The sequence below is a fragment of the Ochotona princeps genome, chromosome 1 (genome assembly GCF_030435755.1).
Source record: "Ochotona princeps isolate mOchPri1 chromosome 1, mOchPri1.hap1, whole genome shotgun sequence".
NCBI lineage: Eukaryota > Metazoa > Chordata > Mammalia > Lagomorpha > Ochotonidae > Ochotona > Ochotona princeps.
The window spans coordinates 22,276,307-22,293,865 of NC_080832.1; the positions used below are offsets into that span (position 1 = coordinate 22,276,307).

Genomic DNA, 17,559 nt, shown 5'->3' on the forward strand with positions numbered 1-17,559 from the left:
TATATAGTAGTACTTTGTACTAGAGAACTATTTAAAACACCTCTCAGAATGAAAAAGGCATACATCTACCACAGCCAAGTGAATCACCTCTTGAAGCCCACCCAGTGTAATTCTTGTGTGTGTGCACCAGCAAAAAACAACCGCATTATTTTTAATGAAAGTTTCAGAACTCCAGATGCTTAGTTAGAGTAGTATATACACACTGTGAACTACTAACTCTAATGCTGCAGGCTTTATTATCGAATATGAGAGATGAACTGCAGATAGTATTTATTCACACCATTGATAATACCAATTACCACTTGAGCTTTCACCCTCCCACTAGGGGAGTAATTAGGATTGTCTGGTTAGTAAGAAATGTCTTCAGCTGTTGTTTTAACACAACTGTTTTTATCTGCTAAATTTTTAAGAAAAAAAAAAAAAACAAACAAAAAAACGAGGCAGAGAAAGGAAGACCTGCCCTCTTCTGGGCTGCTTGCCAAATGACAGTGGCTGAGTCTGGGCTGGGCTGAACCTAACTACTTGAGCCATCATTTCTGCCACGCAGGGTCTGCAGTGACAGGAACATGTCAACAGAAGCCTGAGACAAGAGGAAAACCCAGGCAGTCCAATTTGAGATGTGGGCCTCGTAACCAGGCTCATCGCTCACCTCTATTTCTTTCTTTTTCCTTTTTAAGATTTATTTTTGTATTGGAAAGGAGGATTTACATAGAGGAGATAACCTAACTTAACCCTTAACCCAAATCAACGTTTAAAAATTAACTTATTTGGGCCTGGCGGCGTGGCCTAGCCTTGAACGCCCCGGGATCCCATATGGGCGCCGGTTCTAATTCCGGCAGCTCCACTTCCCATCCAGCTCCCTGCTTGTGGCCTGGGAAAGCAGTCGAGGATGGCCCAATGCTTTGGGACCCTGCACCCGCGTGGGAAACCTGGAAGAGGTTCCTGGTTCCTGGCTTTGGATCGGCGCAGCACCGGCTGAATCATCGGATGGAAGATCTTCCTCTGTCTCTCCTCCTCTCTGTATATCTGACTTTGTAATAAAATAAATAAATCTTTAAAAAAAATTAACTTACTCGTATCAATTCTTTTTGCAGTTCTAAAGTAGAAATCTAGTATCTTATCCCCCAGTCGAGTCTTGTCAAAGTGCCCTTGCTGGCTTGCGTTTCTCTCTAGGATGCAATGCTCTACTGTGTATTCATTCTCTGTCTCCACCCCAGCTAGAATTAAAACTCCATTACAGGGATTTTTGCTTATTTGGTTAGCTGATGTATCCCCCAGCGACTAAGATATTCTCTGAAAAAACATTTCTGATAAATACATGCAGCCAAAGAATGGCTCATTCTGTCTCACTGATTTAAATGTCACTTTCACCATTCATTATCATACATTAAATCTCCATGGGATAACAGATCCCAGTTCTGGATATTGCCTAACTGTTGTTAGGCTACTTAACGATCACTGTGTTATTTAAGAGCCTTGGAACAGGGTTTAGTATCTGTTGGTTCCTTTAAGGATTTCAATCTCTAATGAGGTTCACCTACTAAAGTCCTCTTTAAAAACATGTCAATACACTCAAGATGCAGTTACCTATTTATTGGATCTCTGTGTTTTAAATTCTGATAATTCTATTGATGGAACTACTTTTCAATACTGAGGCACTGAAGAGCTATCTTATGTTATAGAAACTGAAGTTTTAGCTTATGAATGCATTTATTTTCTCACACCAAGTTTAAGAGTTCCATCTGAGTTTTATTAATAAAAAAAGAAACTTCAGTATTCCTTTATTTGATCACAAAGATGACCAAGTCTGTCTTCTCCTTCTTGTAATCAGATATATTACAATATGAAGCTGTCTTGCTCTTTTCCCCATCCGACTATGCCAGGTTTTAATCAGTCACCTTGGCTCAAACAATGGCCTAATGTATAGTCTGACTCCTTTCCCATTTCAAACCACTGTCATTTATTTTCTGAATATTTATTTACTTGTAAAGTGGACGCAGAGAGGGGGAGAAGCACAGAAAGATAGAGAAGTGTTGTATCTAATGGTTCACTCCTCAAGTGGCAGCAATGGCCAAGGCTGGACCAGGCGGAAGCTGGGAGCCCAATGGGTGGCCCACGTGGGTGCAGGGATACAAACACCTGGGCCATCCTCGAATGCTTTCTCAGGCACCTGAACAGCGAACTGGGTGGGAAGGGGAGCAGCTGGGATTGAACTTGTGCTCAGATGGGATGCTGGCCTCACAGGCGGGAGCTTTACTTGCTATGCAACAACACTGGCCCTTACTATTTTTCTTTTGAATTGTTAATTTTCTGCTGTAGACAGCTTTTTCCTACAACTGTCGGAATTCTTTCCCAAACTGCCTCTGTAAGAGTTGTCCTCTTTCTACACTCTTAGGTTACATTTCTTTTTTCTTTTGTAAACTGAGTCACATGAATTCTTTAGATAAGTTATATAGGCAACAAATATCCTGCCCAGTCCTTGTTTTAAAATAGAGGTTCAAAATATTTAATATACTAAAAACTACCGTGACCACCACTCCTTTGTCTTTCCTTCCAATCAGCTGTAAGCTTGGAAACTTTTTATTTCAGCGAGTTGAAACTCAGCTGCATTTATATTATTTTTCTGGTTTTTACTAATGGCTTAAAATTTCAAATTTAGTACAACTTTCGCTTCTCTCTCAAGTTATTGCCATCTGCTTCAAAATCACGTAAGTGGAATCCTGGTATTCTTTAATGATTTATGACTTCTCTTCCTTAAAGCATTTACTTTTTCTATTTCCTAAAAAAACTGATTTTGCTAAGATCTCAGCAAAATTAATTTTTTTAAAGATTTATTTATTTTTATTACAAAGTCAGATATACAGAGAGGAGGAGAGACAGAGAGGAAGATCTTCTGTCAGATGATTCACTCCCCAAGTGAGCCGCAACGGCTGGTGCTGTGCCCATCCGAAGCCAGGAACCAGAAACCAGGAACCTCTTCCAGGTCTCCCACGCAGGTGTAGGGTCCCAATGCTTTGGGCCGTCCTCGACTGCTTTCCCAGGCCACAAGCAGGGAGCTGGATGGGAAGTGGAGCTGCCATATGGGATCCTGGCGCGTTCAAGGCGAGGACTTTTAGCCGCTAGGCCATGCTGCCAGGCCAGCAAAATTAATTTGATGACTGAACTCTACTACATATTTGAACTTTAAGGAAACCTTGGAATTTTAATTGTGTGTTGCCTGTTAGCTCTGTTAACTACAGTAGAGCTTGGGTCCCACACAACTTCATGGTCTTGGCATACTTGCACTTGGTACTACTAACACCACACACTCTTTGAAACAAGGGAGTAAATCATTTTTCAGCCAGTGTTATCTTGCACTTTAAAAAAAAGAATCTTCAAAAAAGAAAAGGATTCATTTTTACTTGAAAGGCAGAGTTACAGAAAGAGAGAGACAGGTCTCCCCTCTTCCGGGTCACCCCCCAGATGGCTGCAATGCCCAGAGTTGGGCCAGTCCAAAGCTGGGAACCGGGAACCGTGAGCTGCTTCTATAGGGGCCCAAGATGCTCTTCTGCTGATTTCCCAGTCCATATGTAGGCAGCTAGGTCAGAAGTGGAGCAGCCTGGATTAGAACTGGCACCCACACAGGATGTCAGCTCCTGGGACAGAGGATTAGCCTGTCTGCACCATCACGCTGGCCCCTATTTTGCACTTTGTATAAAGCATACCTAACTCAAATGCAAACACAGTGTCATGCTACCAATTCTTATCAATCGCATGCCTCTAATAATTTAATGTACTCTTCACCTACTGTCTTGTCATTCTAAAATTAAATTATCATCTCAAGCCTCTATGCCAGGAAATAATCACTGAATGCAATCTCCTTTTCTTCTAATATTCAACTACGCACATTACCACACACTTCCAGTTTACTGGCCAACTTGGGATTTTTCTTTTGGTGTTATGTGTATTTAGTCTTTGCAATACAAAGGTATCTCTAGGTAATAACAGCTGTAAGTACTGAATCCCGACCACATGGCTCAGTGGCTAAATCCTCACACTAGGATCATATATCAACACTGGCTCATGTCCTGGTTACTCCACTTCCCATCCAGCTTCTTGCTTATGGCGTGGGAAATCAGTATAGGATGGCCCCTGGGCTCCTTGTACTCACAAGGGAAGCCTGGAAGAAGTTCCTGGCGCCAGGTTTCAGATTGGGTCAGCTCTGGATCTGAGGCAACCTAGCAAGTGAAGCAGTGAATGGAAGATCTTTCTGTCACTCCTCTCTGTAAATCTACCTTACCAATAAAAACACATAAATCTCAAACGAACAGACAAAAAAATCCTGCATTATTTCTGAATTAGAAAGACTGAGAACAAAAACTTTTTTTTAAGACTTATTTTATCTTTATTGGAAAATCAGATATACAGAGAGGAGGAGAGACAGAGAGGAAGATCTTCTGTCTGTTGATTCACTCCCCAAGTGACCTCAACAGCCAGAGCTGCGCCGATCCGAACCCAGGAGCCAGGAACTTCCTTCAGTCTCCTGAACAGGTGCAGGGTCCCAGGGCTTAGGGCTGTCCTCAACTGCTTTCCCAGGCCACAAGCAGAAAGCGGGATAGGAAGCGGGGCTGCCGGGATTCTCGGTGCATTCAAGGTGAGGACTTTATCCACTAAGCCACCATGCTGGGCCGGGACAAAAACTTTTTATTTTTGAATTTCTTATGCGGCTTGTAAGTACCTAGTAGGGAAAATATATCACAACATACATTCTCTAAAACCTACAAAGTGAAAAGACCTTTATTAAAATCCATTTATGAAAATTAGTAAGCCTTTTTGGCATAAGGGTGAAAAAATCACTTGAATATAGTATTCTGTTTTAGACAAGCAATTTATTACAGTGGCAGCAATCTGATAAAAAATGTTTTACACAAAAATATTTACTAAAATGTATAGCTAAAATCATCTATACTTGGTTTCTTTTTATTTATTTTTGTGATTAAATATTATTCGATGAGTAATGAGGCATATTTGCAAAAGGATTAAACACTTTTCAACCTGATGGACCATATCAATCAGTGGACCACCTCATCGAGCGAAACTGGCAGTGACTCATAACTGGAGAACTATTAACTCCACTTGAGCACATATCTCAGAGCATGCCCCACATCCGGGACTTGGGGTGGGCGGGAAACCGGGTGGGGCTTCTCCCTCAATATCCCCTTTTACCTCAGATACATGATGGAAACAATATGGACATAATAGCATTGCCCACCTCCCTATCCCCCTGAACCTTTTTTTTTTTCTTCTCTTTCTTGATTTTCCTTCAACTATAGTTAACTATGTAAAGATTGTCAACAACAATACAATAAAATGGATTATAAAAAAAAAAAAAACAAAAAAACCACTTTTCAACCTGACTTTATTGTAATATGAGGTATTTAGGAGACAAACATTACTAACCCCTAAGGTATGTAGAATTTGGTTTCATGGAAACTGAATAGTAACATTCTAAAATTTCATACTTATTAATGAGAAATTAAAACAAAATAAATGATAGAAAGATGCAGAAAAGCAGCTGTAAAGACTGATGCTGTAATGACTGGTTAAATAAATGTGATATTCAAATAGTATGCACTGATATATACTGATGCTTAAAAGCAGACTGGTTCCCCCCCTCCAAAAAATAAAAACAGAACTGAGTATGCTACCGTAGTTTGTTGGCTTACTTATTTACTTATCTGGAAAATTTAAAGAGAAGGGGAGACAGAAAGAAAGACAGATCTCCCATTTGCTGGCCAACTCCCGAAGGCCAACCCAGAACTGGGAGCTTCACCCAGGTTTTCCACGTGTGTGGCAGGGCCATCTTGCACTGCTCATCCCAAGTTAGGAGGAGCTAATGGGAGGCAGGACAGACAGGACATGAACTGGTGCCCATCTGTGCTGCATTGATATATGTGAAATTTGTCCACTGATACAAATACATTAAAAATAATAAATGAAAAAGGTTTCTGTAGAAAAAAAGTTGGCCTCCATCAAATATATGCTTACAATGCCTTTTATTTCTGTGACACAGTTTCTCCAGGATTCAGTGTCAAACATCACTGCAAATCAAGGAGACTGAAATCTGTGCATGCAGCTTCTTACGGGCTGAGACTGGAGTTTGTTCTGAGTCTTACACCGTTCACCTTCAGTGTCAGGAAAAGCTTCCCCCTCAAACTGGAATTTGGTTTGGGAATCACCTAGGCAAAGCTGTTCCTTACTAACAACTCTATACTTGATCTTAGCCAAAGGCCTAGAAGCAATTACTAACAACTCTACAGAGAATATTGCCAGAAGTGATAATGTGTAAATATCTTCCAAATGGTTCTTATGAATACTCAGGAGTCATACATAATTACCACTTTACAATCAATGATTAGGTGCACCTATCAATATTTTTTATTTAAACTTGTATACACATTCACACATAACACGCATGCCCACGTGCACGCATGCACACACACACACTTCTGAAAGGGAAAATTCACTAAACAGGAGTAAAAGCAAGACATCAAACAATAATGACCTTTGAGACACAGCAACAGAAATCACCCAAAACAAAGAGGAAAAAAATTAAGAAAAACAAAAAGATTCAAAACCAGTCTTCCAAGGTATGAAAAATATCATATGTGCCGAAAAAAAGAGACTGAATAAAAATGTGCTGAAACAAAAAGTAAACAAACCAATTAAATTTTTAAACCAGCATAAATTTTTCTATTTAAAGATGAAAATAACGCTTATTTTACGCAACACAAACTAAGAATATCGATGGGCAGCAAGTCTGTGTAAGAAATAGCAAAGCTCTACAAAGGGAAATTGCCAGATTGCTTTTTAAAGATTTATTTATTTTTATTGGAAAGTCAGATACAGAGAGAAGGTGACACAGACAGGAAGATCTTCTGCCCACTGGTTCATTCCCTAAGTCACCCCATGGCCAGAGCCGAGTTGATCTGAAGCCAGGATGTTTTCTGGGTCTCCCTTGTGAGTGTAGGGTCCCAGGACTTTGAGCCGACCTCAACTGCTTTTCCAGGCCACAAGCAGGAAACTGCATGGGAAATGGAGCAGCTGGGATTAGAACCGGCGCCCAAATGGGATCCCGGTACATGCAAGGCAAGGACTTTAGCTGCTAGGCTATCACACCCAGCCACAAATTAACAGATTTAAAGCTCAGATTTATAAAAAGCAGCTAAGAGTGTTAACAGTGGCAAACAAAACACAACACAACAGCAACAACCACCACCACCTTATTCTCATATATAGATTTGTTTCCAACAGAACAGGTGACTACTGGGCAGGCACCTGGCATAGCTTAAGACGTCTACATTCCCTATCGGGGTGCAGAGGTCTGAGTGCTGGCTCCACTTCTGATTCCAGAATGGCTAAGTAGCTGGCTTCCTGCGAACTCTGGGCAGACTGGCACTGAGATTTGGACTCCTGAGGCTAAATTCAGCTTGGCTCAGTGTAAGCTCTTATGGGCACCTACGGAGTGAACCAGAACGAAGAGCTGTCTGTTTCCTTTAAATAAATAAAAATTTGAATAAAAAAAAATGCATTACAATGTTTAAGCATATGTGTAATTATGCATCATAACAATAGCAAAAGGACAAGAGAAAATAATCATTCATATGTGAGGGTGCATATTATAAAACGATAAATAGACTGAGGTTAAGCAGTACTTGGTTATAAGCACTAGAGCAACCATGCACATATACAGAGGAATATTTAATAAGCCCACATTGGAAGTACAATGAAATTATATACGTTCCAATTATTAAAAGAGCAGAAAAAGGAAAATGAAAACATAGAACAATTGAGGTATGCAGAAAACCAATAGCAAGACAGTAAACTTAAACAAACCATTAATAACTAAATATGAACAACCAGTTAATTGTGTCTTCATAATCTCAGCTAACATGTGATACAATGTGGTAACATATATAATACACTATATAATGCAATAGAAACATATATTAAGCACCATTTTAGCTCTTACTTCTTCCACTTAGCAAAATGCTGCCGAGTTTCTTCAGGCGGCTGTATGTTTTAGTATATTGTTATTGCTATGCAATGATCCAATCATTCCATTGTAGAGATGTACCACGATCAATTAATTTAATATGAAAATCAGGAAATTTTAATTATATCTAGCTTCTGGTGACTACAAACAGTCACTGCAAAAAATATAAATGGGTTAATTATTCTGCTAAAACAAATTATCATAATGAATAAAAAAAAAGATCCACCCTTTTTTGGGTTAATATTCCAGTAAGCTAAATAACAAACACTAATGATTATGGTTCATACACTGCTGTAGTCATTTTAAAGTAGAAAACAAGTGAACCCATCAAAATATTAATGAAATGAATATTAGTATCCTTAGTCTATTAATAAAGAAATTGAAGTTCACAAAAATGAAACAGACCAAAGTCTTGCAGTCAGTAAGTGTTAGGATGGACTTCAACTCAGGCAGTCTAGCTCAAGAGTCATCTCATCACGACATCTCTTTATTTTGCACACAAAACTTACATATAACCACAAATTTTGTATCATCTGTTTGCACTACTTGATTTTTATGACGTGGGAAACTGCTGTAATAAATGTAAAATTCCTGAAATAAATGTAACCTCATCGTTTCCACATAATACTCTGGCAGGGTATTATTATTATTATTATCATTTTACAATGTTATCACCTCTTTCGGGCAAATTCTAATACACTAGACTACCACTTTAAAATGCCCACTATTTGGGGTCTTCATGGAATTGCCTTAATTGTGATCCTCATTGATGAAGACCTTTATTTCATAAAAATATTATTAATCCAGCTCTTTTATTGTTTGCTCATTTTTTTCTTCATAAGAAACAGAGGCCCAAGGATATTAGCCAGTACTTGAAGCCAATGAACAGAAATGTTTACAGAATTTAACTTTTAATCACTTTAAAAAAAATGATGCTCACCAAACAAAGTGGAATGGAAATATGGCAAGTATTAACAGCATTTACAATATATTCCAAATTTTCTCTAACAAGTTAGCTCAGCATTCCTCAAGAGCAGCAACAATGGTAGTATGCCTCCTGACCAGGCAGAGGAGGTGGACTTCCTAATTTGCATTTGTTACACAATGCCCAGGGGAGTTATAGCAGTGACACCCTAACATACCCGGTGATCCAGACCACAGAGAACTGGCCCCAAGGCTGCTGGTAGTGTTTCCAAGGGCAAACAACAAACAGGTTTAAATCAAAACTCCCCAAACTGAAAATCAACAACAAAAGCCATGGGGATGGGGGGTTGGGGAGGAAGTAAATAATTAGAACCCAAAATGGACATGAGTGAGAGCAAGAGCCTAATAAGCATGGTGACTGCAACTTGCTACACACGATACTGTCCTGGCTCAAGGAAGTCTCACCTTCCACTCTCAGTAACCACATTCAGCTATCGTGCAAAAACTTAACAAAAGTTTCTTACACTTCCATAGATGCCAAAGAAAGGAAATTCAAGGACATATTACTGACTCAACAAACTGTCAGGGCCTGTGCTTCGGTACGGTATGCTGGGCAGCTTGCTACCCCAGATCAAGTCCCAGGTACTCTGCTTCCAATCCAGCTCCCTGTTCACATGCCTGGGAACACAGCACAAGACAGTCAGGCACGTGGCCCTGCCACTGCTGGGGGAGAGTTAAAGAGTTCTGGACTTCTGGCTTAGGCCTGGACCAGCTCCAGCCCTTGTGGCCACTTCGGGAGTGAGCCAGTGGATGAAGGATGCCTTTCTGTTATACCTCCAAATAAATAACTCAAACACACACTCACACCCCAAAAAACCCCACAAATCCTTTTCAATTTAATTTTTCGATAAAATGTCAAATAACATTAATTACCCTACTCAGAAAAAGAGAACACTAAGATGTCTATTCTCCCAAAGTAAAACTCACCTTTGCGTATTTGTTTATAGAAAACAGGAGTAACAGCACGTCAGTGGTGAACCAGTGGTCCAGCTGCCTGTGTGTTTATTACCAATGTGTCATTACTGTCCTATCATATCCTAAGAGGAATTTACAGTTTCCGGAACTGCATCTAACTAACTTTCTCAATTTAAATAACTAAGATTGCCTTAAAAATATTTATAAACTTTCAATGAATGTCTATTACTTTTACAATGTCACCCCCTAGAGGAACAAGAAATAAAACTTGAAATTATGTATGATCTTTTGGATTCACCTTTATTTATGGCCCTGAAGAATCACAATCTTTACCATAAAGAACCCACTTCCAGCAGGGACTCCGTGCATTTTCTGGCTTTGCTAAAGGGGCTGGGGAAGGAGGCGGAACTTACAGACACGCTGTTAATAACAGGTCACTGTCCTTTATTTCCGTCAAGGAATTTTCCCAGATTATTTCACTGGCTTTTCACCTCTTTCTGCATCACCAATTCAACTAGTCCCTTTCCCTCATCCACTCTGCTGCTCACTCAATTGATTTTCTAATTACTGTCTACTACCAACCATTTTTCAATTGAACAGTCCCCTTTGACATCTGTCATTCAGGCCTGAGGTCCATTACTTAGTAACAGAAGCGAGATAATCCGTTCTGAATTTCAGTTCCACTCATCAGGTAGGGATTGAAAACACAACACAACACAACACAACACAACACAACACAACACAACACTCTCCAAAATCAATCAGGTGCAGGAACTGGTTAAAATAATCCAGACCTAAATGACATAAAACCTCACCATAGGGAGACCCGATGGCCCCTCCTCATCCTCCCACATTCTAATGAACGAGCCTTAGCAAAATCATGCTCCCCTGCATCATGACAGCTGAACCACAGTACAGGCAAAGACGCTTTCAAAAGTTTGTGAAACATTAGAATTAAAAATAATTGTAGTTTGGTACCCAAACTTTTTGAAATTATTTTTTCCATGACTTTTAATGACCCTGTATACATACCACATGGGATACAACTGAGCATTCAAACAGCAATAAGCTAACTTGGATGAATATCCGGCGGTGTAAGTGTGTCTATGCGGGCGTGTGTAGACAGGTATGACTTTACTGGCATAGCAGGTTTTTAAATGATGAAAATTTTGGAATTGGAACACAGGCTAGTTTTTGCCAGGAGATGGCAGAGGGACCCTAAGTATAGTTATGAAAGGAAAACACCAGGAACCATTCTCACAAACTTGAGTATCCTGATAAAACTGCTTACAACTAAACATATAAGCAGAAAGAACGAGGAAGTGCAATATCGGCAGATGGTATCAACGCCCAAAAAAAAAAAAAATTATCACTGAAAGTTGCTGGGCAGTCACAAAGGATTCCACTCTATTACTCTGACAACTAAATGGAGATTTACAGTAACCTCAAGACAAAACAAAACAAAACAAAACAAAACAAAACAAAACAAAACAAAACAAAACGGGCCCAGAGTTGTGCAGGTCAAGCTGCCTCCTGTCACGCCAGGGCTCCGTACAAACACAAGCTGGAAGTCCTAACTGCTTCACTTCTGATTCAGCTCACTGCTACTGCAACTGGAAATCAATGGCAGAAGGGTGGCCCAAGTCCCCAAGGTCCTGCACGGAGCTGGGAAACCTGGAAGATGCTCCTGGCTCCTGGCTGTGTCTGGGGAATAAACCAACCAATGCAAGATCTCTGCCTCTCTCTGTAACTCTTCTTTCAAATAAATAGGATCTAAAAGAAAGTCTACTGAAAAAAAGAAAAAAAACCCAATCTGATGGGATTCTTTCTAGAGATGGAGTGATACTTCAAATATAAGGATGCTTACTATTTTGCTATTACTACAAAAAGTCCAGAGAAGCAAATAATACAGGTCTGGGAACTTGCACAGAAAGTCAGAGGTAGTCTGACATCTTACTTCAACATTCATTCCTGATTTAAAAGGAAAGCAATATACCCAACGACTTAGAAATATAGGAATAATAGTTTTAAAACATGATGAAACACTGAAGAATTCCCACTAAGGCCTGAGATTTCATTTCTGGAAATCATACAAATATTAGAACAGGGGAGATACAATGTGCATATCATATGATATGACTCATGACTTAATTTAAAACCTATCATGAACACAGCATTGTAATAGGTTTTAAAACACATAGTACTGGGATTTTTTACCGAATTGGAATTCTTTGCACTATGTTTTTCTATTGAATAGTTACCATATTTAACAGCCACACATTACAGCATATTTCATTTATTCAGTCAACAGATAAAAACTTATAGATATTCAGCAAATCTTCACAAAGTACAAGGATTATCAATATAATATAAACTCCTTGCTTTTATAACAACATATCCTAGTGCAGTATTAGTCTTCAGTTCAGGCCTGATAATCTACAAGAATGAACAGCAAAGGAAGAGGTAAGGCAGTTTTATCATTCGGGAATAGAACAGCTCTTCAGTGATGCTACAACTGACGGATACGTACACACACATGAGAGACTGGAAGACAGAATTCTTCACTCTGGTCCTTTCATATCCCTACTCCACCTTCGCCCCAAACCGGCGTCTACGATCCCTGGATCAAATTCAAAATGATCGCAGAATGGCTCACAACTCCTCAGATCTTTTCTTGAGCAACTATTCTTGCAAAAAGACAAACTTCAGGTGACACCCTGTGTCCCATATCCATAAATTCCACTCTCTTTCCTCTCATCAGAACACAATATCGTAACTTCTCATGTCCAGCATTCTCGAACAAAGCCTTTAACTTCTCCAGCGGATTTTCCTTCATCTTAGCCAAATGGTGATAGAAAGCTCTGGCTGACAAGGGAGGCTTCCCAAACACCAGCCATGGGAATCGTCTCTCTTCTGGTCACCAGGGGGGTCTTCCCCCTCCACCCTTTGGAAGAGCTGCAGCCATGAACACGTGCCTATTGGAGACTACACTTCTCCTCAGTAAAGGAGAATGCTAATTGTGAACAGGGTGTGGAAAAAAAAACTACTTTGCTATCCTGATCACAGGAGGTATGTCAGGAAGATCATCAGTATTAGGAAGGAAAATAAGGAAACTGAGACTTTGGAAATTAATTCCTTTAAATTTAGTTGTTCTTGTTTTATGTTCAGTTTCAGGATGATTTTGATAGTCTCCCCCACCCACTGCTTTCTTTCAATCCCACTGCACAGGTCATTTATGTTTGTACTTTCAATCCTCCAGAACACAGGTAAATGAGAGCAGTTACAGTAGGCAATGTGCTAGTTTCTAAACGTCTCCTATACTAACAGCTACAACACTTAACGCATACCAGGGAAACATCAGAAACTAGCAATACTCAGGCCCAGCACCTCAGGCTGGCTGCATCAAGGCATCCGCAGGGCTGGGAAGGCCCCGCAGGTGATGCCAACGGAGACCAGACACTGAGAAACCAAGTACTCGGAGTTCTTCCTTTGGAAAGCAGATACAATAAATGAAGCTCTTAAATGTAAAGAATAAAGATACTCCAATCAGTTTGAACTGCATGGGTTTCCCTTGGTTAGCACACAATCACAAGGAAGACCCCTCTGAGCAGCGCTCTTCTGCACAGCAGGTGCAGAGCCACACACAGTGACTAGGGGAACAATAAGGCAGCAAGCACAAGCAGATAAGTATGTGCTGCTGAATATCACTACTAGTAAGAAACTATCACAGATAACTAGGCCAATTTGAAAACAAAAACAGAAGATACTTGGACATTAAAAAACAAAGTGGAAACTCAGAAAGAGGGTAAAACAGCATATATAAAGGTGGAAGCAGGTGCAGACAATGGCACAGGGTGAGCCATGGGGAGGGAGACAAGGTAAAAAGCTCGGAAGAATTAAGTGGGGAGTGAAAAAAAACTTCAACATGTTAAAGTCTATGAGAAAACAGATGATAAAAGTAACATGTGAACAAAGTATAATGGAGAATTTTCCAGAATTGATGGAGATATCTACTACAATTTGGACATAATTTGGCTCCCAATTTATGTTAAACATCAGTCTTATGGTATAGGTACTGAAAATGCATCAACTTAACCCAAGCACCCTTGTGGTGCTTGGAAGTGAGGCTTTGGTGATCAGATCAGACAGGGCCACTGCGGTGAAGCCTTCATGCCTGAATTGCTGTGGCAGAGGGACCCACATCACCTCAGGCCTCTGCCAGCAGGAAGGACTTGACAGGAGGCCACACATGGGGGGCCTCTCTGCCTTCAACTGTGAACCTCCAAAACCACGGTGAAAAACGCAGCCTTTTCTTTTATAAAGTTAGGCTGTGTCTGGGCCCGGCGGCGTGGCCTAGCGGCTAAAGTTAGGCTGTGTCAGGTAATTCAATATGGCAAGGAAAGGCTGGTTAATGCAATAGCCACCTAGATATTAAGAGCCCCAAGTCCCCACAGGTACACAAAGAGAGGGTTGTGTGTGTGCGTGCCCCATGACATAAAAGCCTAAGCCTACGCCCGCCGCACTGCCCATCTGGGTGTCAGGTTCTGGTCCAGCTCTCTGCTCATGACCTTGGCAGACCCAGTGGGTGCAGGCTCCTGGCTCCTAGCTTTGGATCAGCTCAGCTCCGGCCTTTGCAACCATTTGGGGAGTGCCAGTGACTGCAAGATCTCTGTCTCTTCTCTCTGTAACTGCCTTTCAAACAAAAATAAAATTTTCTTAAAGCCTCAAACCACAGACACACAAAAAACTTAGAGAACTTTAAGTAGAAATAGTCAAAATTAAACTATAAGCAGGAAAAAATTAAAACTAAAGTTATTAATGTATATACATATAGAGACACACACACCCCACGGCTTAGGAACCCAGAAGAAAGCAATAAGGAAGACAAGTAAGCTGGCTGCATTTTAAACTTAAGACCTTTTGAATAAAGGACTTCTTAGAGAAAAAAAAAATCAAACCCACAAACTGGAAGACTTCGCAACATATATAAGGAAGAAATCGTGTCCACACTGCTAAGACCAGACAGTGCAATACAAAAGACAAAGCGATAAACAGGCACTTCAAAAGGGGAGGCACAAATGGTTAATTAACATATGAAAAGATGTTCACCCTTATTAAGATTCAGAATTGTAAGCTTCTGCTCAACTGGGGCATCATTTCACACACACGCCAGACAGGCAGAAATTACAAAGTGTAAAAACCTCAAATGCGGTGAGTGAATTGTCACTGCTGATAATTTGATTATTCCTTTAAACTCTACATGCACAATATATAGTGTTTTCTAGACATTTTTTCACAAAAATTTTACTAAGGACTATCTAGACTTGGTAATTAACATGTTCATGATAAAACATTGGGCATCAAAAACCACGTGACAATGGGCTGACAAGCCTGACACAGCCTAGACAAACCATCGCCAACTGTCTCATCCTACAAGGTTGGGCAGCCAAGATGGCAACTTCAGAGAAATGTTACGGGAAGAAACGTCCCACTCCTTTCCTTTTAAATAAAAGAAACTGGGACAGCTTAACAGGAAAATGGCAGAAATGGGAGACACACAATGCCAACACGGGAAGTCAGGGGTCCCCTGGACGGTCAGTCAACTATATAATACTCTCCATGAAAAGGGATTCGTTTGGGACAGGAGCAGGCGTACCAGCTCACAGTTCTTAGACTGCCTCTTTGTCCCTGTCGAGGGACTAAGCCCCTGGTTTCAGGCCGTCCACACACAGTGGCCCTCCTGCTCCTCCTAGCCCACACACCGCGAGCCCTGCCTTTCACGCCATTCCCTGCTTGAAGATCAACTCACTGACCTGCTCCGTGGCCAGTCTGAACCGTAAATGTCTCTCCACACTCCTTAGTGCTAATCATGTCTGGTATTCCCGCATCTCCCCTCCACCCCTCCACTTTCATTCGTAACCTTCTAACACTCTAAATGTGCTTATCACGGTAAGTTTAACACACTGCAGCTCCTGCAGCCGCAGGCCCGGGACACCAACTCCACGCGTGTTCAACCAACCAGGAGCGGTCCCTGCCCCAGGAACTGCAAGAACAAGTGTAAGAGAAGTGATACTGTGAGAGAGAACAGAGAAGCACCAACTGACTGAATACGGAAGACACTTTTCCAAGTGCAGGAAAACGCGTGACATTCCGCGAGCGTGGAGAGCAGGGAGCATGGGCAGTCTGGTGTAGTTGGAGCGTGGGGTGCGCGGCAGGGGCACCGGGTACCAGGCTTTCCAAAGAACCTTAATGACATCTCTTCAGCAGAGGACAGGAAAACAACCACCAAGGACTTCGCAGCCGACTCATGGTCCACTGGTGCCCTGTTTTATTTGCAGTCAAGTTACAGCACTGGATATAAAGTTTATATGAAACTATGAGAATCACTCCTTTGATCGCTGTTTAAGGGACACATCTTGGGCAGGCCAGTTTTCATCCACGCGTGGACTGCGTGTAGCACCAAGCAGGCATGTTACTCTTTAACCGTCTCCACTGCGGGGGTACGGGTGCCCCAGGCGGAGGCTGCGGGTAACAGACACCCCCTCCCGGCCCCGACACCGAGGAGTTGTGCACGGGTTCGCCTCCCGTCACACGGTCAGCCTGCATGCTCAGGTCTTCGGCCCCTCCACCTGCCTGCGGTGCACCTGGCTAGAGACGCGCACCCATCACTGCCCTGCTCGGGTTCTCCGCCCCGGTGTGAGAGGAGAGGTGGACACCACCGCCCGCGCGGGGACCCCGCGATGCTGGCTGTGCCGTCAGGGTCTGTGAGCGGGTCTGGGGGTCCCCAAGAGGGCAGGGACGTCTGCGCAGCAGGGTCTGGGGGTCCCCAAAGAGAGCAGGGCTGGGGGACCCCAAGTGCTTCCGGGAGGGCAGAGGTCAAAGCCTCAGTGCAAAGCCGGGGGTGCCGAGCAGACAACCCGCCAAACACCTGGGGGCGGGGTGAGGGGCCCGGAGCGCGGCGACTCGACCAGACTCACAGTAATAGGCCACCACAGGGTCCCGCTTGTCGTGCTCCTGCGCCGTCCGCAGGTGATGCTGGATGCTCTTAAACTGGGGGGGCAGCGGGGGCAGCGGGGCGAGCGCGGCCATCTCCACGCCAGGAAACCAACACTTCCTACTTGCGCGCCGCCGACACTTCCGCTTCCGCCCGGCCGGTCGCGCGCACGGGCGCTCTTCCGCGGCGTCGCGCAGGGCAGCCGGCTACGGGGGCCCGATCGGGACATCCGCGGGCTCTGACCGGGGGCGCCCGGAACCCACCTGGGTGCGGAGACTTGGGAGCTTCGCGGAGCGGAGTACCGGCGCCCTCTGCTGGAAGGATGAGGACTCGTTCTCTTTGCCTTTTCCTTCTGTTTGTAAGAAAAAGATGGAAAAGCTCTCCCTTCCTGCTTTGTCATTCTGTCTTGCAAATAAATAAATCAGTCAAAAATTTAAAACAATAATATTTCTGACTAGGAGAGAGGGTACAGGCGTGAATAGCCTTTGGCATTGTTCAGGAATGATTAATTCCAGTTTGTAAAATATCAGCAATATCAAGTAGAGGCCTTTTGACATGAGACACATTGATTTCACTTCTCGGAAGAGGAGAAAAAAAAATAGTGCGCTTACAATTACCTTTAAATGTTGAC

General features: G+C 42.3%; 1 protein-coding gene across 1 annotated transcript in view; it reads right to left on the reverse strand.

Annotated features, from left to right (window-relative positions):
• VTA1 (vesicle trafficking 1) overlaps window positions 1–17,077 on the reverse strand; it is a 49,347-nt gene extending 32,270 nt beyond the window's left edge. Inside the window, exon 1 of the mRNA XM_004587281.3 lies at window positions 16,912–17,077. Coding sequence (XP_004587338.1) covers window positions 16,912–17,023 — 112 coding nt within the window. The 5' untranslated portion in view covers window positions 17,024–17,077. The remainder of the gene's footprint in view (window positions 1–16,911) is intronic.
• Between the last annotated feature and the right edge of the window lie 482 nt (window positions 17,078–17,559).